The following is a 24094-nucleotide window of genomic DNA, read 5'->3' on the forward strand; positions in this document are numbered from 1 at the left end:
CTGTAAGGTCAAGCCAACTGCTGTGCCCGATTTTGCACAAAGCAGGGCTCTAAGAGAGTATTACACCCAAGGTGATTAAAATGATCAATTTTATTGTCTTTGATTTGATTCTCTCCAGAACCGCTCCTCTCAAGTCCATGTAGGGCAGGGCTGGCAAAGGCCCGAAGGTATACGTATCACTGAGCACAGCTAATGCCTCTTTTAGCGGGGCAAGGCCCTGTGAGCTTTGCAAATGCTTTCCACAGCCCTGTTCTAACACGAGGTGAAAGAGCGGGCTGCAAGGTCTGATGTCCATCATTCCTCACCCGGGGGCAAGCCGGCGCCTGGTTTCCCATGGCCACCCACGCGGAGCGGCTCGCGCCACCCTGGCTTCACCTCCGCGCGTTGAGGCTGCGTTGGATGCACGGCGCTGTTTCACGACCCCCGAGGGATTTAGCCACGGTGGGTAACGGGGTTACCAGCTCCACAGCGGTGGGTCAAGGGCTGTCACAGCTGCTGACCACCTGGCACACTGATGCAATTTGCAGTCAGTGGTGTTTTACATTAACATGCCGGGGTGTGAAACGCACAGCTCCAGAAGAATGCGTGGCTGGTTGTGCCACGGCGCTCATGCCCGCTCTTCCCTCCCCTCCGGATACGGCCAACACCAAATCCCAACGGCTGAACTCAGAACTCGCATACGGGTTACAAAACATCTCTGTTACAAGCATGATAACGAAGTGTTGCACGCCTCACGGTGTGATACCCAAAACAGTCTGTCTGAGGAATCCTTCTGCCACAGCTCGTTTTTATATTGTAACAGCAACATTCTTACCATATCCACCGTCATTTTTCACCTGCACTTGCTGCAGTGTTGGGTTCCAGGCAGACTTTAATTCTTAGAAACTCAGGTAGCACAAATGAGGAAACTACTGATGTTATTACCAGCTGGGAGGATGCAATCAAACAATTTGCGCTGTAAATACCAAACCGCTGGTACAGACAGGAGGCAGACTGATGCTTGACAGGAACGTAAGACACTTCAAGCCACCTCAGACTGAGGAGTGATGAAAATCTGCATCAGGATTTGGGGCAATCACCTGGGGATCCATCCAACTGGTGGAACCTACTGACTCCAGCCAAGACCTGCAGGAGCTGAGGGCTCCCCAGCCGGACGACGCTCCTCGGAGAGGAAAGGCTGATACCTGGGTTTCCCTGGGTCCCAGCTGCCAGGGGAGAGAGGGGAAAGATGAGGAATTGAGTGGGGCTCTCGCATGAGGGTCCACGTTGCTGAGAGCAGGTTAGCGCCCCTGTGACACAGGGATGCTGGCAGCTCTGGAAGAGCCTTTTTGAATATTTGGGTTTAACTATGACTAAGGCGAGCTATAAGACACCGTACGCTGCAAGCCTGATCCAGCAGAGCTAACAGCAGAGCACGCCAGGCTGCAGCAAGTCTCTGATCAGGCCTCCTCTCCCAACTGCCCACAGCGCCTTCTGCCTCTTACTGCTCTCTGAGCGTGGCTATATTCTCGTTAACTATCCAAAAGGCAGTAATGCACAGTCCAGCCCAAAGGGACCATGTCAGGATGGATTTGCTCGAAACCGGCAAGAAAGCGACAGCCCCGCGGTGAAGCAGAATAACGGAAGGGTTTTCAGCAACACCACGAGGAGTTTCCAGCAAGCAACGGAGATTCCCTGTGCAGCGCGCCAGGCGGGCAACGGGGAGCCTCGTAAAAGCATTCGCCCGAGCAGCGCGCTGCCTCCTGTCTCGCGAGCGCACGCTCCTGGCCGAGCCACAAGAATCCAGAAGCACGCGAAGTGACCCAGAAAACGCGGTGGCGGCCAGCAGCAGCCAGGCGTTTCCCCCGGCGGGTCAGTGCCTCCACCGCGCTGTGCCGAACCGCGCTTGCTACCTTCGCCCCGTTCGTGGGTCCCCCTCGTTTGCAGCCACCGTTAATGAACAGGCAGGCAACTGCCCGGCTGTGCAGGGGAGCCCGAGGGGCCAGCTGCACCTCCGCAGGGTCGGCTCCCGGCGCCCCGGCGCCGAGCCCGCGCGGCGCCGCTGCCGGGACGCCCTTGCTAACAGGGCAAGCCGGGCCAAAAGCAGCGTCGCGCGGCCGGAGGGCAGCGAGTCAGGCTGCCGGGGCGTCTCCGCTGCATGGACCTCCGCTTTCTGCCTGCGCCCCATAAGCGCATCGTGTTGCCGCCACCACGACTCCCACACCCATCAGTTTGCTCACAGGCACCTTTCTCAATACGGAAGCGTAAAGATGCGTTCTCCGCAGGGGCTCCACGCGCTGAAGCCTCCCCAAGCCTCAGACTGGTTTAAGAGCCGAGCAGAGCGGAGGGACCCACGCTGATGCACGAGAGGTGTCGGTGGTGTGTTGTTCACGGCAGGGAAAGGAAGCCTCTGAATTTTGCTTTTTCTAGGTCCTTTCATCAAGGAACTAAAACGCAGTTGGCTTTGCCCTGAATAGCTTGCTCGGAGCACACAGGCGCAGAGGTGCCCCTCAGGCACCACCGTTGAAAGCCATCGTTTCAGTCACCATTATTATGCTGATGATGTGCTGATTTGTGCCGAGATCCCAGGTGACCCTGGAAAAGCAATTTCCTGTTTGATTAGGTGCCTAAGTGACACCCAGGCTCCGATGTCTGAGACTCTCCCGAAGCGCTGATTAACATTTCTTTCCTTGCTGCTCCTCTCTGCAGCTGTATTACCTACTCCATCATTTGGATTTGCAACCTTGGGCTCGTCTTTGATCCAGAACCTTCTGTAATTACCGTTCGGGTTGAACCAAGCCCCGAAAGGAAATGCTCTCTCTTCTGTCCTCTCTGAAACACAACAGGGCTATCTCAGGGAAGAGGAGTTTTTAATTAATGCCATTTGCACATCTTGTTTAGATCAAGGCGATTCTTTATTCACAGGTCCCCCAGACTGTTTATTTTGTATCACTACAACACAAGCAAAATCCTGCAGCTGAAAACCTCCCTGGATCCAGATGGGAACCAGAGCACATTACATCAGCACAGACATCTATGCAACGCTTCTAATGAAGTTTCAGATTGATTTTCTTCCTCAAGGTTATCTGTGATGGTACCTCCAGGCACATTAGAAAACCAATGGTTGAGAACAGTTTGCTCTAACAGGCTTTCCGCAATATCCTGTAACACACAACATTTCTGGAAGGCCGAGCTATTAAGGACCAGAACCTGAGAAAAATATCTGCCTAGAAGAACAATGTTAGCTACATGACGGATGCTGAGTAGATATATGGTTAAAAGAGTCATAAAATCCCCACTTGAGTCTAACGAGCTTTGCCAGTGACCATCTGCAGGGCCATGGGAAACCATCTATTCCTGCCTGCCTTCTCTGGGGACGCTTCCCGGCTCCCAGGGCTACGGCCACTCTTCAGGTCTCCAACATTTTTCAAGCTTTCTTGGAAGAGGATGGAAGAAGCTTGAAAAGCACGTGTTATGTTAGCAATTGCACAAGTTTTGCTTCTGTAAACACACTGGCTTCAGCCTCATGTGAAGGGAAGGTCTCCCTGCTTGGCTGCTATGTCCCTGATACGCGTTTACACGCGGTGCTGCCTCAAGCGACGCTCCGGCTAGAATAGCTCCCCTGACTCTGCCTCTTCACCAGACCTGACACTTTTTCTCTGCAGTGATATCAGCAACGAGAAGGAGCTGCCGAGCCACGTCTCCTCCAACCCTACGGACAGGATCACGGACGTGCAACAGCAGCGCGAGACCAGCATCTCCGAGCCGGTCCCCCCAGAGCCCGCAGCCTGGCATCGCAGAGTGCAGCGGCCCCGGTGGGGAACTGCATCCCGTCTTTTTCCATTTGTGAGCCTGTACGGATCTTCCAGGGGAGCTGCAGACCCTTTCGGAGAGCTCGCTTGCACAGCACGTGGCACGGCAGGTAGAAAGCATCACTAAGAGCCAGATCACCCTCACAGAGCAAGGTTCCTCCTCCCTTTCCCCAAAACCTGGGGTGGACAGGTCAAACCACTCCGACCTTCCACTCCCTGCAAAGCAAGGATTCACCTGCGAATCCGCAATAGAAGCAGGAGCTCGGGTCTGCTGCGCACCACCGCTCTCATCAGTGACCCACGGGAGAAGAGGGGTCTCCGGTTGGCCTCTCCTGCGCAGAGGTCCCCCAGGAGGAGAGGGAAGAGGGTTTCCTATGGAGCACTCTTGCCCGCAACCCTGTTAACCCCTCTTCCAGTGGGGGCAATGACTGCACTCCTCCTCAGCAAGGCCAATGCCAGCGCATCCAGCTCCTCCGCGGAAAGAGCCAGAGGATCTGGGGCTGAACTACACAGCAGGGACCAGAGGAGGCGACCGAGATGACCGCTGGAAGCAGAAAAGACAGAGGAGGAGAAAGATCAGAAAACGACCAAGAGCAAAAACTTCTAAGAGCCGATTTTAACGTCCCGTTAGTGAGCGAGCAGAACGCCAGCGACTGGGCCAGGCCCCTCGCCAGCGACTCTGCAGCGCTCCTTCAGCCGAGCAGCTGCTATGGTTTCGGACAGGTTAAACAAGAAAAAAAAGGGGGGTGGAAAATCCCAGACAGACTCACTTCCCTATTTAATTTCCTGCGACTCTGTGCAAGAACACGGACCCTGTTCCACGCTGGCGCATACAATGTTGGATCAACAGTTGTCTCAGATCTCCCTGAACAAAGTTGCTCTCTGACCACTTTTTTTATCAGCCCAAATATATGTCTGTATAAGATGCATTTCCTGGTATTTTTTCAATAATACACGGCACTGTCAAATGCTAGGCATAATATACATTCCCCAAGGACAGCTTCTTCTCGGGGCTGCACTGCATAAGCCAAGGAATAACACTGCCAAGGATGAATTTGGTACCTGCACAGCTGGACTCTTCCAAGCTGCAGAGCTGCGTGCCAAAACCACCGCAGAATCCAAGGTACCACGGCAAAGCAGCGGTCAGAAATTAGTCATTATCTGAATCGCAAACTCCTGTATCGCTGTTCCTGTCTAGTCAACACGTGATAAGAACAACAGTGCAACAACACTTATTGTGGGCTTAACCCTGAGATGGGAACCAAGAACTGCAGCGAGCTGCTGTAGGAAAGCACTTATCAGTCTGAACCTATAAAGATGACAACTCCTAAAATGACTATCAGTCTACTGCATTCGTAGTACAAAGTTTAAAAAGCAGGTCCAATACTTATCCCCTCTATTATAAAAATGGCTTAATTCTTTCCTTCTCCCTTCAAATTCTTATGCTATTTTCCCACTATAACCAGGCAAGTTTTTTCTTTTACAGAATGATCTCCAAGCTCTCATTACTGCTGGTCTAAAACATTTATTCCTGCCTACTCAAATCTGCCAAAAAAGAAATGAATCATATGTCAATAAAACTTGGGGTCCTGAACATGTGTTTCAGAATTAGTCTTTACAGAGAAATGTGCGAATCTGAGCACAGCTACAGCAAGGACTGCCAACTTCATTCATGGTAATTAAGCAATGCCACACGCCTTTCAGGGGATATTTAAGGAGCGCAGAATGTTCCTATGGGGACTGGACTGACGAACTACTCCAGCAGTAGCTACTGCGCTTTAGAAACAAGCTAATTATCCTGGAAGAAACAGCCTTCCAGAACTACCAGGAATAAAGAATTTGGCAATACCTGCGTTGACATTTTCTGCAAGGAAATAAGTCCTTCTGCTGATTTGCTGGCTCTGATTTGACACTGTATGGCAGCTCACCTGGGCCTCCTTTTTGGACTCAATCTAAGCGCTGAATGCGTAATCCAAACCAAAAAAGTATTAATGTACAAGTATGGTCTTTTTCCCGAAGCTAAGCATTACGTATTTGGTTGAACTGACTCCTCGAGGCTGAGGAGACGGTGCACTGCTCACCCATACTGGGAGGCTCTAGCACGATGCCTGACATGACGGGCACTGCAGCGCTGCGCAGCCCAGTGCATCAGACTGGTTATATTTAAGGTAAGTTTTTCAGCTGTTAGTACAAGCAACCCCATCAGATGGTAACAGAGATGTTCTGCTGATGATCGTGATGTGCTGGTACCCATCAGCAACGGTGGAGTCGTCTGCTGCAGGAGCTGGACCATGCCCTCAGCCTGGAAGAAACCCATCCATCCCTGCCAACCACCACACGCCAAAGCTTGCCAGCGCACCCCGTCTTGCAGCGGGGCTCATCGGTGCCGGTCCAGCCTCGTCACGAGGCAGCGCGCCAGCTCTGGGCTGGCGGCAGCTCGGGCCCCTCCGCTCAGTGCCAGGGTGGGACGAGGACTCAACTGTCTGCAGCTGCCTTCATCAACCACCTTCACGCACGACAGTTTCCAGGCAGACCCAGTAGGTGCAGAACAGATGTTCGCCTTAGCCGATAGCATTAACAGGGCTTTCGCTGCTCTGGCACAAGCCTTGCCCCTTCCCTCTCTCGCCGGTGGGGAGAGAAGCCGTCTCTCCTTGCAGCTCCTGCCGTCTGCGTTCATCCTCCTGCATCCCTCCAGCTCGACACGCTTCTCTCTATAAGTGCCAGCAAAGCCCACACATTTTGTGCCTTTTGCCTTTACATATCTCATCCATGCTTCAATTTTTCTCTCTCGCCTATTACTGCTTTTACAAGTACCTGTTTCAGCCTTTTCCTCAGCCTGATCTCTGTCCCCAGGGGCAGCGGGAGCCATCAGCTGCTGCAAATTGTCAGAGCCCCGGGAAGCCAACGCGGCCCTGAAAACCTGCACTGGCTAACGATCAGAAATGCACTGCCACGGGCTTGCCTTGCTCTCGAGAACCCGAGGATACCTTATGCAAAACAAATTTCTATTGTATGTCCATTTTTTTTTCCTCCCAGTCTATCATGATCTCACAACACAAAATATACTTAGAGCAGATTCAGCTTCACTCTGACAAGAAACTAATAACGGTTGTCCCTGAACTAATCAAGAGAGGGGTATAAGAAAAAATTATTTTTTCATGTCAAATCTATCATCCCAAAGGCAGAAGCTTTTAATTAGTTATTAAAAAAAAATTACAAATTTCTAACACATGTATTACCATTACTGAAAGACACTAAAATGCAGTCTTTCAAAGTAATAGGTTCTATTGTTTTACTTCTTCCAGGATTTATTTTAACCCTTTGATCAATGCATTTAACTATAATCACCGCTAAGAGAAAATAAACCTTATTCAATGAGCTTTAAAATTTTATCACTGAGAAAACATGGGGATATCATACAAAACATCCCCCTTGGATATTCTAGTACAAGTAGGGTTATTCTCTTTGCAGTCCCAGCCTGCCAGTTAGCTGTGGCCCAGCAAGAAAGAACAAGGAAGTAAGAAAAGACAAAAATGAGGCACTTCAGCCAAAAAGTCCTTCACACCTTGATTCAACTGAATTAAATATTGCTTTTTTCTTCTTGCTATCATATGGAAAAAGGCTTGTAATGTTAGGTCTGCCAGTTCACAGGAAGGGAGTTTTCTCTTTCTCCTTCATTTTAGAAATATGAGAAATGCCAATTTCTGCATAAATGATTTGACTTGAATCCTGGTGAAGCAGAGAGCACTGCTACAAACCACAGCAGCTTTCCATGAAACTTTGGAAAGACAGGGAGGGAGAGAGGGCTGGCTCTTGGTTTGAAAGCAGAGATGATTTTGACTAAGCAAGTCCTGTATTAGTTGTGGAATAAATCCATGTTACTAATATAGAGAGATGCATAATATAGAGAAGTATTTATCATGCAACAGCAGAGAACAAAAACCACAAGGCTGCATGGGTATGGACACAGGGAGGACGAGCATCTCCTCCGGCCTCAGATGCAGATCCCATGCAGATCGATGCAGAGCCCATGACGAATCATGAAAACCAAAAAAAAAAATTTGTTGCAAGCATTTGTAAACACCCCTTTGGGGGGAAAAAAGAGGCAAAGGCTGTGAGGGGAGCACCAAAATACCTGTTCTTGCTCATTTTTACCAACCTTTTTGTAATGCAGCTGCCCCCTCACTTTCACAGCTCCCAGGATCACTTCAAGAAGCCAAGCAGGTCTCACATGAAGACACCCATGGAGCCCGTGGCTTGTGCACGACTTCTAACACCTTCTGTTTTGCCTGAATAATGGTCAGGCTCATCCCATACTGCCACCACTACTAGTGCAGTAAATCTCATCAGCTTTCTTGCCGTTATCAGGGGTCTTGATCCTCTTCTCCCTCGCACACTGCAATGGGCCAAAAGCCCTCTCCAGCCAGTACACACGGAGCAGGAGGCAGCAAAGAACAAGAGACCCAACTAACTTTGTATGTAAACACCGCCTCGATGAGTTTTAACTTCCACAGGTCTCTGATCACGTTTCAACTCCAAATCATATTCTGCCCTTGGACCCACACCATAAATTAGAGGTGAGGCCAATGATTTACTCTTCATCTTGTCTACTACTTCTGGCTATACTGTCTTTTTGCCAAGAATGCCTAAAAGTCAACTGTGAACTGTCGGCTCAGACACATTTTTGATTCAGCTAAGGCTCTAAAGCTCAGAAACTGCAATCCCACAGTTGGCGAGAGCCAGGGAGAGGCAGCTGTGTTGCACCAACCTCGCACAGCACTCCTGTCCTTGGCAGGGAAGTTTAAGATGAGCCTACGTATGCCAAGCTCTTGACTTGTCTTTTTATGGGGTCCTGTGGCTCTGGTCACGGTTGCAGAGCTCAGACCTTCCCACCGAACAGCTCTATCCTTGCTGGAGAGCTGGTGGCATGGACCGGGGCCTGTTCCGGAGAACAGATCCAGAAGCACCCAGCCCCTCTCCACCTCATCCCAGGCCACACTCGAATCTAGTCCAAAATGCAGGCTCAAACTCACATTCATGCAACATGCTATTTAGGCCAGGTATCATATATATGGAAAGTTTAATTATCTTCAGGGACATGATGAAAATAGATCTACGACTACCTTGCCATTTTTTGCTCGTGGATTATGCCAGAATCTGCACAGATGCAAAACACCTGGAGCATCCAATACTTCTCAAAGGGGATTGGTGTCCTGGGTACTTTCTTGTAGCAAGCCATCACTGAATGGATGCCAGTGGTTCTCCTTAAGGCCCCAGAGCAGTTACTTTAATACACACAGGAGCGACCCCCACAGGACAGTGTCACCACAGTGCCTGGGCACGAACACAGGTCACTTCACAAGAAGGGTCTCCCAAAAGTTGCAGATTTCCAAAGCAGTTTTGCTTTGTTCCCATTAGAGCCGACATAGGATCTTTTGTCATTCCACCGCCTTTGGATATGAAAGGACACAGCTACTCCACCTCCCACACAGTAATACAGTTATGAGACCAGTTACAGGCTCAACATTATTTCAACCCAGCAGATGCTCTGTTAACTACATGATACTGACTAATTAGAAATTGTATTAATTGCCAATGAGCAAAGGAACCACACAATAAACAGCAAGCAAAATCGTAGCAAGAATCTGAAAAATCCCATTACCTGAGAACTAGGAACAAGGGCTTTCCACCAGTGTCCGCCTTTCACAAGGTCTACATCGCTCAAGGGCATCGACACTTTGCCAATAACACAATGGCGCGAGAATTTGTCAAAATCCACTACAGTTAAAAGTAGAGTTCTTCTTTGGGCTTCTAAAAACGGGATTTCAAATGTGTACCTCTCTTCAAACACCGGGTTCTGGGTTTTGCGTTTCACTCCTGTCTGCTTGGAGTTCTTCTGATCCGGAAGGAGGCAAATCTTCACATAGGGGTTGGAATGAGCCATGTCTTGCCTTGAACCATCATAAGAGATGGGAGGAGGCAGATCTTTAGCCTCGATGACTCGTACTATTAGGTAATTATGCAACAGATCGTACTGAGTGCTAAAATGCAGCATGCCCAGCTGATACTTTGATAAGATTTCCTCATCCGTCAAGGAGTCCATATCATCGCTGTTCGAGTCAAGAGAGTACAGTCTTGGTTCAAATTTTCTAAAATAGTCATCCGGGGTATAGGTTTTTCGCAGGATAGTTGGCTGCACTATTTCTTTTTTAGCTCCTATAATTCCAAACTCAATAGGTTTAATGTCAATTAGCGGAGAGCTTGGCCTCCTCGACTCTAAACCTAAAGGAGAGAAAGGTACAAACAGGACTGTTAGATACTCAGCTGAAGTCCTGACACTGCAAACAAGAATTAATAGCATCCTTAGTTATGCCAAAGGGCAAACTCGGCTACGCTTTTGCCCCCGTGGCCATTTCCACGTGCAATCACCGCACATACACTTCGGCACAAAAAGCAGGGCTGTCCTCTTTCCCAGCGATCCTGCACAACAAGATCAGATTTTAACCAACATGCCTTCAACTTCACTTGACTCCCTGTCTAAAGGATGAAAGAGCAGGCAATACAGTGATTTTTTTCACCAGAATTACATTAATGTTGGAAGGGTGACCTTACTTGAAATGCGCCTCGTGAGGCTGTAAGTGGACCGTGATGCATCTGAGGATGACCGCCGTCCGTCAGGGGAAGCATCCTGGAGAATGGGAGGCAACTCGCTGATCGTATTATCAGAGTCACCATCCTTATCCTCATTCTGGCTGCTTATCCTGTTACGACGAGAGATCTTTGGGTGATTCAATCCAGTAAAAAGACTCTATACAGAATAAAAATGCATTCTGATATTCTGGGTCTAATCTGGGTGCACGTCGTGGAGGTGCAGGGTATCTGCTTCAGATCTGCTTGGCAGGGAGGAGAACGAGTAACTGACTTCGGTCCTCTGCAAAAACGAGATGCTCTACCCATCTGCCTGTCTTCCAACAGAGGCATATTACTATCAGAGCGTGACTCAAATCTCGATCAGACGTATTATATTCACCTTTAAGCAAAAAGAATTAGCTTTCTGCTCTAAATTCATGGCTACACTTGGAAGCACAGCCTTCATTAGGAATGAACCAGCATGGAAAACCACCATGCTCAGCCGTTGCACACTACCATGCCCATCTCGCACAATAAAATACTGCTTTGCAAATATATAACTAAGGTTTCAAAGCTTGATCCTATAAATATGATTTATTAACAGCTCTTTATTGACATGCCTTTTTAAAGAACTCCTGGCTGCTTTTTATGCGCTTTTATAAACCAGAAGAGACTCTCAAGCGATAGCAATCCTCCTGCCCAGGGCTCTTCGCTGGGGAGGGGGCCAGGGCAGGAGGGAAGTTGGTAGGATCCAAATAACAAAGTAAGTTTGAGTGAGAGCTGCAGCATCTCTGAGAAGACTCAGGATCCACCAAAGAACAGAAGACTCTGATCATAAAAAAGTCCACAGCGAGCAGCTGATAGAAATCTGCTAGTGGAAATGAAATCACACAATATTATGTGACACCTACTGCATCAAGTTAAAATAAGCCTTTTGGATAATCCATGAGACAGACTAGCCAGAAAAATAGCAGCAAATCCCAAGGAAAGCCTCGGCACAAAATGAGCAAGCAAACAGGAATATTGTTTGAGTTTTGCTCCTGATTCACTCTTTCTGTGCTCAAGGGTAGGTTGGATATAAACGAAATATGTTGAATCATTTGCTTTACTAATCAAAAACTGAACTAGAGCAATAAAAATATTCTGCAAAAAGCAGCAAACTAACCGAAAAGGCCCCCGACTATAAAATGGACTTAAACTTTGATTTCTTATCCAAATCTACCCTGCTATCCCCACAGTTCACATCAGGATCCAGAATACATGCAAATCTCACCAACCCTGAGTCACGCAACTCTTTCAGGTTAAAAACAAAAATCTATTTAATATCAAAACAAAAACATGTTAAAAAGGTCATACAGTATTTGAGTAACTTTGCAGCCCATTAAAGGTAGCTCAAATCAGGCAGTTTGACATAAAATCAGTACTGGGAACACAGATCTCTTTTTCATGCCTAAATGCAGGTCTACACAATCACAGGTACCATTTGGATGTACTTGTGTTTGAGAAGCAAATGCACAAACCGAGGAGAAGGCAGGGTGAAGAGCAAATCAGGAAGAAAGGCATTAAGGATGTTCTACAAGGGGTAAACGTAATAGTGAGTTAATAACATACAGATGACCTTCAGTAAGGAAATTGCTACTGAGCCACAATAATTTTTCCTCAAATAAACTTTGGCTCTGTTTAAAGTAGCTCTGTTTCTGTTTAATCAAAACCTTTGGGAAGAGAAGTTGAGTTCAGATTTCAGTTTAATCTCACAGAATGTGCACCATTTATCTTTGACTTTTTTATGTAGAATATTTCATAATATGCAGGGCCAACACACACCCTAGGTCCCAGCCGATTTCTGCAGAGATGAGGATACAAGCAGGACTCATGAAATCACAGCAAGAAGCTGCCATGCATTCAGGTCAACACAATTAGATTCACTTTAGCAAGGAAATATTTTTCTAAGTTGCCACTGGAGGCTACTGTAAAAAATTCAGAGTGAGAAAAATTAAATCTCCCAAGAGGAAGGGCTTAAACCTGCAGCTTTAAAGCCCCCTCCTGAATTTCCAGGACATCAGGTGTCTCAGAGTTGCTAAAGGCAGAACCTACACGCAAAAAATAAAGAATAGACTATTAAACACAGGCATTAGATGTTCACTAGTAGGCAAATGAAGACCATAAAATCAGTTTTTCACTGGAGAGAAGGCAGGGAAGTAAGGAAGGAGAGAACTGCACTCCAAATTATATCATAGTGTCCCAGGTGCACAAAGAAATGGCAAGATTGAAAGATCTTCATTGAAAAGCTGGATTTATTTTTAAAACACTTTCAGGCTGTGAGCAGGGAATACAATAAATTGATTTGTTCCCAAATTCAGTGCATGTATCTAAATGCAGAACATGGTTTTGTCAAATGCATCTCCTGTTTTAGAGTTTTCCACTGTATCTAAAAGCCTTTGTTGCCAGAAAAAAAAAGGAAAAAGAAAAAAAAAATCAATTAGCATAAACAGACCTGTGAGCACTTTAAAAACATACCCATTAAATAACTTATTTCGAGACCGATTCCCAACCTCTACTCTGCTCATGCATCTAGCTCCAAACATTCTGCTTCCTACCTCCAAAAGCTCTTAAGTGAAGTTAAAAGTGTAACGTTAACATAATCAGAATAGTTACCTTCTTCACCTTCTGAATTCAGCGTCGACAGAGGCTGCCTGCAACCACTTCCACCTTAAACGCGCACAGGCAGCCCAGCCCTCCCATGGATCAGCAAGCAGAAGGCTCCGTGTCTGTCCCCTGCCTTTTTCCTCTTCACCTTCCAGATTCTTGCTCTTCTACAGATTCGTTTCTCTTTTTCCCCTCAATCACATCCCCTCAGTTGCTTTCCCTCTTCCTACCTCCTCTGTTCTCCTTACCCTCCTCATTCTACTCATTTCTTACCATTTTTCCAATAAAGTTACCCTGGAAACTTAACAACACTGCCAACCTTCCCTGCCACTGCCCGGGGCCAAGTCCTGCCAAAGGAACGGGAGGCAGCAGTCATTTCAAGCGAGCAAAGACTGAGCTCCACTTCCACAACCAAATGGGTTAGCAGACGGGCTCGTGGATCACGGATTTACACCGGCGCCAGAGGAGACGACGACATCCACGCCGCCGCTCCAAGCACAGCTGCGTGTCCCCGGTGTAACTCTGGTTCCTGCCTCGGGCATCACCTCCCGGCACCCAGCACACCACAGGGCACCAAGGCCTCAACTGCACCGGGTCCCCTGAAGCTGGACGGGAAGACGGGCAGGCGGCCAGGGCACGGCTCTGCCGCATGAACTCGGCTGGGGCCACGAGGAGCCCTACCCAGGCACGAGCTAAGGGCAGCAAGGAAGGGGACGCGGCTGAAGAACCGGGCTTTTCTCAGAGCGCGGCGTTGTCTGCTTATGGTCGTCCCGAGAAACTAACCGAGGAGGCTTTTGGATGGAGCAGGGCTGTGGGAAAACAACACAGGCTGGAGAGAACGTTTCACGAGTCCAAAGGTCTCCACAGTCCCTGCCTGTGGCAAAGTCCAGCTCATCTGCAAAGCCACCGCCTGGCTAAGTTTTAAGGCCACAAGAGGAACAGAGAGAGAGCTTCAACGCTCACAGCGCCCCGTAAGCCACACAAAAGGATCAAGCAGTCAAAAGCTACGCAAAAAAGGCCCCGTCGCCCCACATACCCAAATGCACATAACGTCCCCTCTGCTCCCGAACACACGGGAAACGCTAAAGCGTCCTTTCACAGCAACCCTAGCTGCTTGTTCCCAAGTACGTAATCGCTTCTGCAGCAATCCTTCCATGTCCAATACCGCTACCTCATCACTGTGCTCTCTCGTGCGCAATGCTTTCCTAGTTAGCATCGATTTTGTTTCCATTTCCCATTAATTGCAGGTGAATCCATCTCTGGGCATAGATCAGACTCTTAAAAAACGCTGCTCCGCATTTAAAAACCACTCTAACACATCTCCAACATCTCTATTCTTTATTGCTTCGGTATTAATTACCGCACTATTCTATAATGATATAAAAGAGTACATGGACAAGACTGTGAGTTAAACATGAGGCAATTTATTTCATGTAGCACCAATACATGGACCTTCCAGACCTGACACAGAATAAAATAAGTGCTCACAGGAGGAGATAAAATTAACTGAGTGTCTTTACTGCCCGGGTACCACCATCTCAGCGTCCCACGAGGCACTGAGGGAGCATCTCCCATGTCGCGGTTTCTGAGCACACTGGGAGTTCAGGCATCTCCATCAGGTGGTCTGCTCTCAGAGAGGACAGCACAGCCAGCAGACAGACCAGCCCCTGGAGGAGAGCAGACCTCTGCTCTCTTCCTGCCTTCACTAATGCCTCCACTGGGCCACCCTGTGCTTCGGTTTCCCAAATGAGGGGGAGTAAAATGGGGAAGATACCACTGACTTTCTTTGTAACATGTTTGCAAAAACACCACTAATCAAAGCCCCAGATAAAACCTGTGTGTTACTGCTGCTGTTGTCTAGTGATTCAAGAGGAAATCTTAGAAAGTACCAAGATGATTCAGGAGATCAAGTCTTGCTAAATGAAACTTTTGATGAATTTTCTCCTTCAGTACACATAAGCCCTTCACCTTGCTGAATTATAATCATCTGAATGCCAGGATGAGTTCTCCCACTCTTAAAAGTTTCCAGAACAACCTTGTCAGCCTTGCAGCTAAGTTAAAGGACTCCGAAAGGATGGTCCATTTGAAGAGGAAATAGGACTTAACATGAGAAGAATCATCTTTAGCACAGGGTTTAGCGCAGCTAAACCAATTACCATAACGCCTGTATCAGCTGCCAGGACAGCGCTTTACAGAGATTCCCATCACTCTCCGAGTTAAGAGGGCTGATGTTTATACACCCTGCCGTTGAGCAGCCGGCTCCCACCCTGGGCAGGAGGTTCCTCCTCCAGGTACGGCCTCCTCCGAGTGTCCTACCACTGTTCCGCATCAACACTCCCATCACAGCTGAGCAGCCTTACTCTTCAGTTACAGCTATAAAATGGTGCAGCTAAACTTACAGCCAGGCGGGAGTCTGAGCAGGAAAAGGTCCCAGGATTTCAACTTCATCTTCACTTGTTTGACAACAGCTACAGTCGAAACACTTCTGACAACAATTTCTACAAGTCCATCGGCACAGCAAGAGATCCGAGATCCTAGCGAGCAGACCCTGAAGCCATTGGAAACCAAAGCACAAGATTACAACCCGTCGATAGCTAGCGAGGAATAACATTCAGCTGTATTTATGTTTGTTTTGCCGTGACACAACGTTAAGAACTATATTTATTCCATCTCCATCAACAGACAAGTGCTCCACAGTTACTAGGCCAACTTCACTGGTGCCGTAACAAATAACTGCCGTAACTGCAGGTATTTTCCCGCTAGTAGCAATGTGTTATTACGTATGTTGGCAAGAGGGTGATTTACAAAACACTGTGGTGTAACACCGTGCTAGAGTGGAAACATGCTTATTCTTCCACGCGCATCAGCAAACTAACAGATCAGCAAATGCAGGGCAGAAGGAATTAAAAACAAGGTAAGTGAAAGATCCGATTTAATTCTACAAGGTCCTATTTAATTTGAAAAAACCTCAACACAGCAACATGAAAACATTTCACCCCTGTAGATACATCAGCACATAATATTTGTATGGTCCACACACGTACAGTATTGCAGCCCTATAAATTTGTCACTAAAATGGATGAGCAAAGGCTTAATATCCGCACACCTCCCCTCCACTGTGATGATTAATTAAATGAAGAACCTTAGATGATTTTTTAAAGAAGTTACTTGAGCCAGGAAAGTATCTTCATTTCCTAGGTTTCCATGGTGGTACTACTACTATGACCTGTAACAGAGCTACTCTGCTTTTACACACACACGTGTGTGAGCAGACACCTGCATATTCCCCATCCAGACTACGGGACACACATTGCTGCGTTGTTTCCACAATATCCCATGGGAAAACCATTCCTATGCATGAAGGAGTTGCATCTTTCTTTGCTGCCACTTGCTCTGAGGCTTAGACCGGTTGGAAACATTTCTTATTACTCCAATAAAACACAGTCTTTCCATGAACAAAATCAGAATATGGTTTTTTTTTTGGGGGGGGGGGGGGAATCACCAACCCCCGAACGTGGTGCACTGCTTGCATCTAGGACCTGAATAACAAGTCAGAAAACAGGAGACGATCCCCTCAGGAGGGAGCGCGAGGCCGAGCAGAGAGTGAATCATCAGATTAACTCACCTCATTTATTGGTTCCAACTGTCCTTTTAGACATCCAAGATGAAGCAAAAGGGAACAAAATGAAAAAGGCAAGAACAGGTTAGCAGGGCTCAAATAGCTTTAAATTTTCTGCCATGGCATGCCCCAGTCTGGGATGAGCTTTAATTTCCAGCAAGATAACGGCTTGTAAACGTCAGAGAAAGGCGAGCGCTCCTAAACGGGCGCCAGCTGCTTCTCTCCCCAGCCCTTTCCCACTAAGCTCCTGCTCCTCCTTCCAGTGAGGAAATGAAATTCCCAAACCCATCCTGAATTATGAAAATCCCTGGTATCGATTCTCCTGCCTGTGGCCCCTCGCTAATCTCCGTATCATGTGTGACCACTTTTTTATTTTTTAAATAACCCGTCCCTGACTGCAGCAACTATTTGCTGCTGACAGCAGACCACATCCTTCCAGTCACACTTCACAGCAGAAAGAGCTTTCATCCAGATTCAGCCCATAAACACATAGTTGCAACACCAAATCATTAAAAGCAACATTTCCAGGAACAGGCACAAATTTAGAGTAGTCTCCATTTTGTGCACATCACTTGAGGTAGCTGGGCATCTTCAGCCTCATCCTCAGACTTGGACGGATTAAAAACAAAAAAACAAAAAACAAACGAAAACACTTGGAAGTTACGTGCTCAAAACTTGAGTCTCACACTCCAGTTTGAAAATTTGCACTGCAGCCACTTCCCCAAAGTCACAGAGAAAATCTATAGCAAAAGAAGAAATTATCATAAGAGAGTTTTAACCACAAAGCCACCCCTGGAATATTATACTTGCACTACTTCTTTTCTAGCTGAAGATTCAGTAGTATTCTGGACATCTGCTGAAATGTCTTTCCTCGCTCTTTCTCTTGCTACTGTCTAAGAGTTTTCTAATTGCCCTAGCTGTCTTTCCATAAAGGGGAATCCTAAAAAAAAAAACCAAAAAACCCCCACCACCCTCACGCCCTTCCACATGTAAAAATCAGAGCATCTAACTTCATGCTGATAATATGGACAACAGTGATCTGTTATAAAGAAGCTAGGATGCAGAATTTATTTCTAAGAACATTCCCACGGATGATATTTCAGCCCAAACCCTCCCTTTTTACCTTCTCAGAAACCAGGGCTTGGTGAAAAGGCCATCACTTGTTTGAAACCAAAATGAACAGACTGAAAATGCTGCAGTGCAATGTGACAAGACAGTGATGAGATATCCATGGACCAACTGTTTAAGAAAATCCCGAATGGTTTAAAGGGCTTTATCATTCCTTATTAATGCAAAGTCGCAGCCAAAGCGACAGTGGTTTAGTAAAGCTGCAACAAGAATATTTGAACTGCTGTACAATGAATCCGCTGGATTCGTGCCACAGCCGAATGCCACGGCACGTGCTGGGAGAAAGAAGAAAAGCGGCATTTCCTCGTGGCCTGCAGGGACCCGGCAGGCTGCTGGCGAGCAGCCGGGCTGGTCACCATCAGCCGGGATTCCTGTGCAGCGGCTCGAAGGTGCCAGCGGGCCGGGCGGCACCGTTCCAAAGCGGCTCTGCGACCACGCGGACACCTCGGCCAGCACCGGCGACCAAGAGGACGAGAGGCAAGCGCTGCAGCGCGGAAGGGGCGAGCGAGTACGCGGAGCCAGGCGGCCCCCGAGCGCAGGGACCCGCGGGAGCCCGCAGGGCAACACGCGCAGCTCGCGGGGCCGCGCCGCGCGGCCGGGCAGGCGGCGGAGCGCGACGGGGACGCGACGGCCCGCGGGTGCCGGGGCGCCCGGCCGTGGGGATGCTCCGAAGCACCCGGCCCAGCCGGGGGGCCCCGCGGAGCCGCGCCGTTCCCACGGGGCCCACCAAAGCGTGACGCGGCTGGGGGCCTCCGGCCGCACGCAAACCTTCATGCAAAACCCCACGAAACGCCCCAGCCGGGCCGCCACGCAGCCGCGGCTGCCGCCAGGCTGGCTGAACCGAGCAGTGCTTCGCGTTGCCGGGGGCGCTGCCAGGCGGCCGGTGGGGACCACGCGGTGCCCCCCCCCCCCCCCCCCGCGTGGCACCGCTGTGCCCCCGCCGCCGCGCACCCCCGCCAGACCCGGGAGAGGGAGGCGGGTCCCTCCCCCCGGGGGCCCCCCACCGCCCCCCGACGGCAGCGCTCCCGGCGGCCCCGCGGCGCGGCGGCGGCGCCTACCTGGATGTACGCCATCCTCGGCGGGGCTCCCCGCGGCGCCGCGGCCGGCGCCGGGACCGGGACCCGCTGCGCATGGCGGCTCCCGCCGCCCCGCCCCGCCCCGCCCGCGGCCGCCCCGTCGGGGCAGCGCCCGCCGCCCAGCACCTGCGGCTCCCCCGCGCGGAGCCCGGCAGCGGGGGGACGAGCAAGGACCTGCCCCCCCACACACACACCCCGGCGGGGCGGCCCCGACGGGACGGGACGGGAGCGGGGGGGGGGAGGGCTCTGCCCCGAGCCGCTACCGCTAGCGGGGGCCGCGGTGCCGAGGGGCTCCGCCGCAGGGGGGGGGGGGGGGGGGCTGCCGCGGGCGGCACCGGTACTGGGGCTCGGGGGAAGCGCCGGCTGCCGGGCTGCGGCGGTAGCCGGGAGCGTTTAAAACCGGGCTGCAGCCTCCGCGGCGAGGGAGAGGGGACGGGAGCAGGGAGCCGGGGGAAGGTCCCTCCGCGCGGGCAGCGGCCCCCTGCAGCCAGGCCCTGCCCTGCCCGGCCCTGCTGCCCGGCGCCCATCCGCCAGCACCGAGCCCGGCCCCGGCGGCGCCCGCGCCCCCCCCCCCCGGGCAGGCGGCCCCGCGGCTGCCCCCGCCCCGCCGCGCCAGCCCCTTCCCCGAAGTTAACCCGAAGTTGCGCACCCGGCGGCGCCCCCCCCCGCGGAGCCGCCCCGCTCCGCTCCGCACCCACCTGCAGGTACGCCATCTTCGGCGGGGGGGCCGCGGCCGCGCCGCCGGGAGCCCGCGGGGCCGCCGCAGAGCGCAGCGCGGCCGCGGGGCCTGCGCGGTGCGGCCGCGGGCGGGGCAGCGCCTTCCGCCGCCCGGCGCGAGGGCCTCCGCGGCGGCGGGCGCAACAGGCGGCGCGACGCGGGCGAACACTGACCTCCAGAGGGCCCGGCCCGAACTTCAGGGCGGCAGCGCCGAGCCCCGCCGCAGCCTCCCCCGCGCCGCGGCCGCCCGCCGCCCACCGACGGCTCCCGCGGGCGCCTGCGCCCCTGCGCCGGGGCCGGGGCGGGAGGCAGCGAGCGGACCCGGCGCGGCGCGGCCCGGCCGCCCCGCGGGGCAGGTACCAGCCGTGGCGCTTGGACCCGCGTGGTGCTTGGTGGCACCGCGAGCGGGGAAGCGTTGCCCTTCGAGGCAGGTCAGAGGTTTGGGGCTGTTCCCCGCGCCCCGCCTTGGCACCGCACGCCCTGCAGGCTTCCCCAGGAGGGGCGCACCACGGCGCCTGCCCGCACCCTCGGAGGAGGCTCTGCCGCTGGGCTTCGCCACCCTCGTGGCGTGGCGATTTGCACCGGAGCCCGGTACAGCTCCGCGGCCCAGCGCCAGCGCCCAGCTCGCTGCGTTGGGCCGCGTGCCAGCTCTGCCGGGAGGCTGCGCAGCCCCTGAAACGCCGGGTCTCCTTCCCATGAGCAGGTCCTGCGGCACAGACGCACACCTCGGGTGGGAAGCTGTTCCTGAGAGATGGAGGCTGGAGCTGCCCGCAGCAGAGAGCTGGACCCTGCTCCCCGGCTCTGGAGGGGAACAGAAATACCGACATCTTCCAACACAGCACAGCATCCTCCTGAGCTCCCGCCCTTGACACCGATATACTTTTAGAGAGATTTTCTTCCCATCTAGCATGTCCAAAGTGCCAGCGTGGGACGACGCAGCGCCTGTGTGTGCAGTGCTGATAAAAGGCAACGGGACGGTGGTGGCCAGCCTCGAGCGTGCCCACCGAGCCCAACGCAGACGCGCAGTGGCAAGCGGCAGCGGTTTCATGTTCAGCCCAGCTGAATGGTTTTTGATTTGCGTGCGGTAAGGTGCTTCCTTGACTCGCAGCAACCCCCCGTTACGTTTCAGCTTATCGCTGCTCTGGCGGACAGAATATTTACGGTTTCAAACGTTGGCCAACCTAGGGACACAGGTCGCTGCTGCCCCTCGTGGTAACGAGGGAGTCTCCAGCACAGGATGGCTTTGGAAAGCTTTTACGCTACTAATCTCATTTAATGACCCATTTAAGTTCAATGAAAAACTCCCATTGACTTCTGTGGGAAGAGTTTTATTTTAACTTAAAAACACATTCTCTTTTTCCCCAGAGAGGGCAGCTACTGCTTTAGAAAAATAACGAGCACAGTGGAGATAAGCAAGAAAAGAGACAAGTAGGACTTAGTTGTTTCAGGCAGTTTTGAGCACACGATTACACTGTGGTGCAAATTGTTCATCAATTTTTTGGTCTTCCTTTTATTTTTAATTCCACAATAAGCTTCTTTCCAAGTCCCGGTGTTTAAAATGTCAGCCTTTACTTTGAATATCGTCACTCTTCTCATCTTGACTCACCGCCACCTTAATGCAGCTTGCAATAAGTGAACACATGGGCTTTTTCATGTTGCAACATAATGGAGAAAAGCTTGAATTTTTAAGGCAGAGATTTTTGACTCCTTAAAGCCACGGTGCTGTGCATCACAACATGGCACACAGCACTATGTAAAGATTATGTCTATGTTTGTGCTTATTCCTTTAAAACATCTCGGACAGAGAAAGGCAGATCCAGCGCTGTCTCAGCGTCACTCCCTTGCCGATAGGAGATCCCTGTGGCACCTCTGGCAAGCGCAGAGGCCGGATGCTCTTCTTCCTGCTGAGGCAGAAGGCCCCTTGGACAACACGGACAAGCATTATGAACCCCAAAAGAAGAGCCAAAGAATTAAGTTTATAGCGGGAGGTTCAGTGCTGCTATTGATTTTTACGTGGAATGAATTCCTAGGCTCTGGTAGCAGGCGGTAGCACAAAGCCATGAGATTGATGTGTTTCCATTACACGCTCATGCATAAACATGTATTTAGGAGCCTCTTACGCTGTTGCTTGAAGGCTTTTAGATTAAATTCCCTCAACAAATACATTCGATAGGCAAACAGAGCTCGAACGCCGCCAATATGATGGATCCTGCGCAGCAGACAGGTGGTTGTTGTGAAATCTAATTTCCACTCTGCGTACGGCTGATGCTTCGACTGAGCTGGCTCCTCCCGCGGTCGGGACAAGCGGAGCCGCCTGACGTGACGACAGCGTGACCTCTGGCTGTCCTCGGCGGCGCACGCGCCCGCTTCCCACGCCGCCGGGCTGCGCTGCAGATGGCCGGCCTTGCAAAGGCGGCGTTTCGGCACACACACCGGTGCAATTCGCACGGCTTCGGCGCAGTGCGGGTTTTAAGGTGGATTTCTGCTCTCGCTTGTCCTGATGCGCATCGGGAGTAACAGCGGCTCCGCCTGGCGGATGTGCACGAGTCGGCACCGCCAGCCCCGCGAGCAGCAGAATCGACCCGCAGCGGAGCCAGGCGCCTCGGCAGCCTCGCAGACGAGCCGGTGCCAGGGCTAAACGTGTTCAAAATAACACGTTTGCGGGTGTGCTCCTACCCCAGCCAGAGGCTTGCAGCCGCTTCGCGCCTCAAAGCGAACCGGCGGAGAGCAGCACCTTGCAGAAGTGGAGCAGGGAGGGGAAGGGAAGAAATCTGATGGCGACTTCAAAGGGTTTCGTTCGAATCCTTCCCGAGCAATCGGCTGCACTTTCCGCTGCAAGGGGGGAAAGTGAGGAGGAAAGCGGCTGGGCGAGATAAGATGAGACGTCTTACTCTGCTGTTCACGTGCCAAGTCCTTATCGGTATCACTTGAGCCTGCTGGAATAGCCGGCCTCCACGCTGCCTAAAAATAAGCTTTTTATCTCCGGATGTTTTTATAAATGGCAAGGCGTTCCCGCCGGTGCCTCCCCTCCGCTGCCGCAGCCCGCAGAGGCCAGCGCCGCTCGCGGCACGGGATGAGCGTCGCCCTCGGCAGCGGCTCCTCCGGAGCCTCCGTTCCGAACGCCTTCGTCCCCTTGCGGCTTTCCCAGAGAAGCCATCTCCCGCAGCGGCTGTGCCTGGCGGCTGCCGCGGCCCAGGCAGGCCTGGGGCTGGGCTCGGCGCGCCCGGGGCGAGGGGCAGGACGGTGCCGCGGGCGGCGCGCGGGGCAGGCAGGGCTGCGAGAGCCCTCAGCCACAGAGCAGGGGCGCAAGGCGGGTCAACGGCTCGTTCCTCATGTTTGAAGGTCCAAGCCAGGCTCGGAGAAGCGGATCTGCTCCACCAGCTGAATCGGACACCAGCAAACACTGTTCGCTTGCCTTTGCACCCAGCGGCGTGCTGCGGTTTCCGCCAGGACCGGGCTGACACGGATGTGACGGACAGCGAGCCTGCCAGCTAGCAGCAAGAGGGGACGGAGGTGCGAGCCGTCCCCGTGGGTCACCCAGGCTTTGGTCTCAGCAGCCTCTAACTCACCCCACCAGCCCCCTGCACGCCTGCGAACAGCCGCGGTTTGCAAGCCAAGAGACCGTTCCCCAGGCTTCTGCGCTTCCAGCAGCCAGCTGGGCTCCCTGCTTCCCTCCCTTCCCCTCCTCCTCCCTGTGATTTTCCCAAGCTCTCGCTCCTTTCCTGCCCCCCAGATCTCCCTTTGGTCCCGTCTCCCGCGCCCTGCTGGTGCCTGCAGCGAGGGAGCCGGCGGCGTGCCCTCGAAAGCGCCCCGCTCCCGCCTGCGCCGATGCCCGTCCATGGGCAGCCCGCCCAGCAGCTCCCTCTCAGCAATGTCGGTAACAGCGCGCTTTTCTCTTAAGTGCCCAGATGAAGTGGTTAAATTTGATCCAAACCCCTCAGATCCTCGTTGCCTCGTGTCATTTATAAGGTCCTTGCTTACGCTGTAGAAGCAGCAGCTACTTCCTTCCCCTCGCGTGCGTCTGCACACGCGTCCTGGCCGGGAGCTGAGTGACGCAGCCCGATGCCCTGAAGCTATTTCTACAGTAAACAGGGAGAAAAGGCAGAGGCGCAGGGCACGCCGCCGCCAAGGAAGCGTGCGGCGCCTCGTCTTTTCTCCCGCGTAGCTTCCCTCTCCGCGGGAGCCGGCGGCACCAGCCCGGCAGGTCCGTTCGCTCCCAGCGCACCGCCGGCGCGTTAGCCGCAGCCGCACGGAGGAGGCGCTCTCCCGGCCGGGCGCAAAAGCCTGGAGTGGGTTCAGGCTTCGGAGGGGAGACGGTTGTGTTTGTGGGGAAGGTCAGGTTTTCGGTTGCGTTTGTGGGGAAGGTCGGGTTTTCGGTTGCGTTTGTGGGGAAGGTCGGGTTTTCGGTTGCGTTTGTGGGGAAGGTCGGGTTTTCAGCTGCCTTCGTGATTCGTTTTGCTGCAGTCGGTTTGCTCAAGCCGTAAGGG

General features: G+C 52.1%; 1 protein-coding gene across 1 annotated transcript in view; it reads right to left on the minus strand.

Moving 5' to 3' along the window:
• Nucleotides 1-19603, minus strand: part of SYT17 (synaptotagmin 17) — a 41740-nt gene extending 22137 nt beyond the window's left edge. Inside the window, exons 1-6 of the mRNA XM_067306546.1 lie at nucleotides 19585-19603; nucleotides 17351-17426; nucleotides 16693-16789; nucleotides 15467-15615; nucleotides 10404-10552; nucleotides 9454-10073 (exon numbers count right to left, since the gene is read on the minus strand). Coding sequence (XP_067162647.1) covers nucleotides 9454-10073; nucleotides 10404-10552; nucleotides 15467-15615; nucleotides 16693-16789; nucleotides 17351-17426; nucleotides 19585-19603 — 1110 coding nt within the window. The remainder of the gene's footprint in view (nucleotides 1-9453; nucleotides 10074-10403; nucleotides 10553-15466; nucleotides 15616-16692; nucleotides 16790-17350; nucleotides 17427-19584) is intronic.
• Nucleotides 19604-24094: the final 4491 nt, after the last annotated feature.

This window comes from Apteryx mantelli, chromosome 16 (assembly GCF_036417845.1).
Source record: "Apteryx mantelli isolate bAptMan1 chromosome 16, bAptMan1.hap1, whole genome shotgun sequence".
Taxonomy (NCBI): domain Eukaryota; kingdom Metazoa; phylum Chordata; class Aves; order Apterygiformes; family Apterygidae; genus Apteryx; species Apteryx mantelli.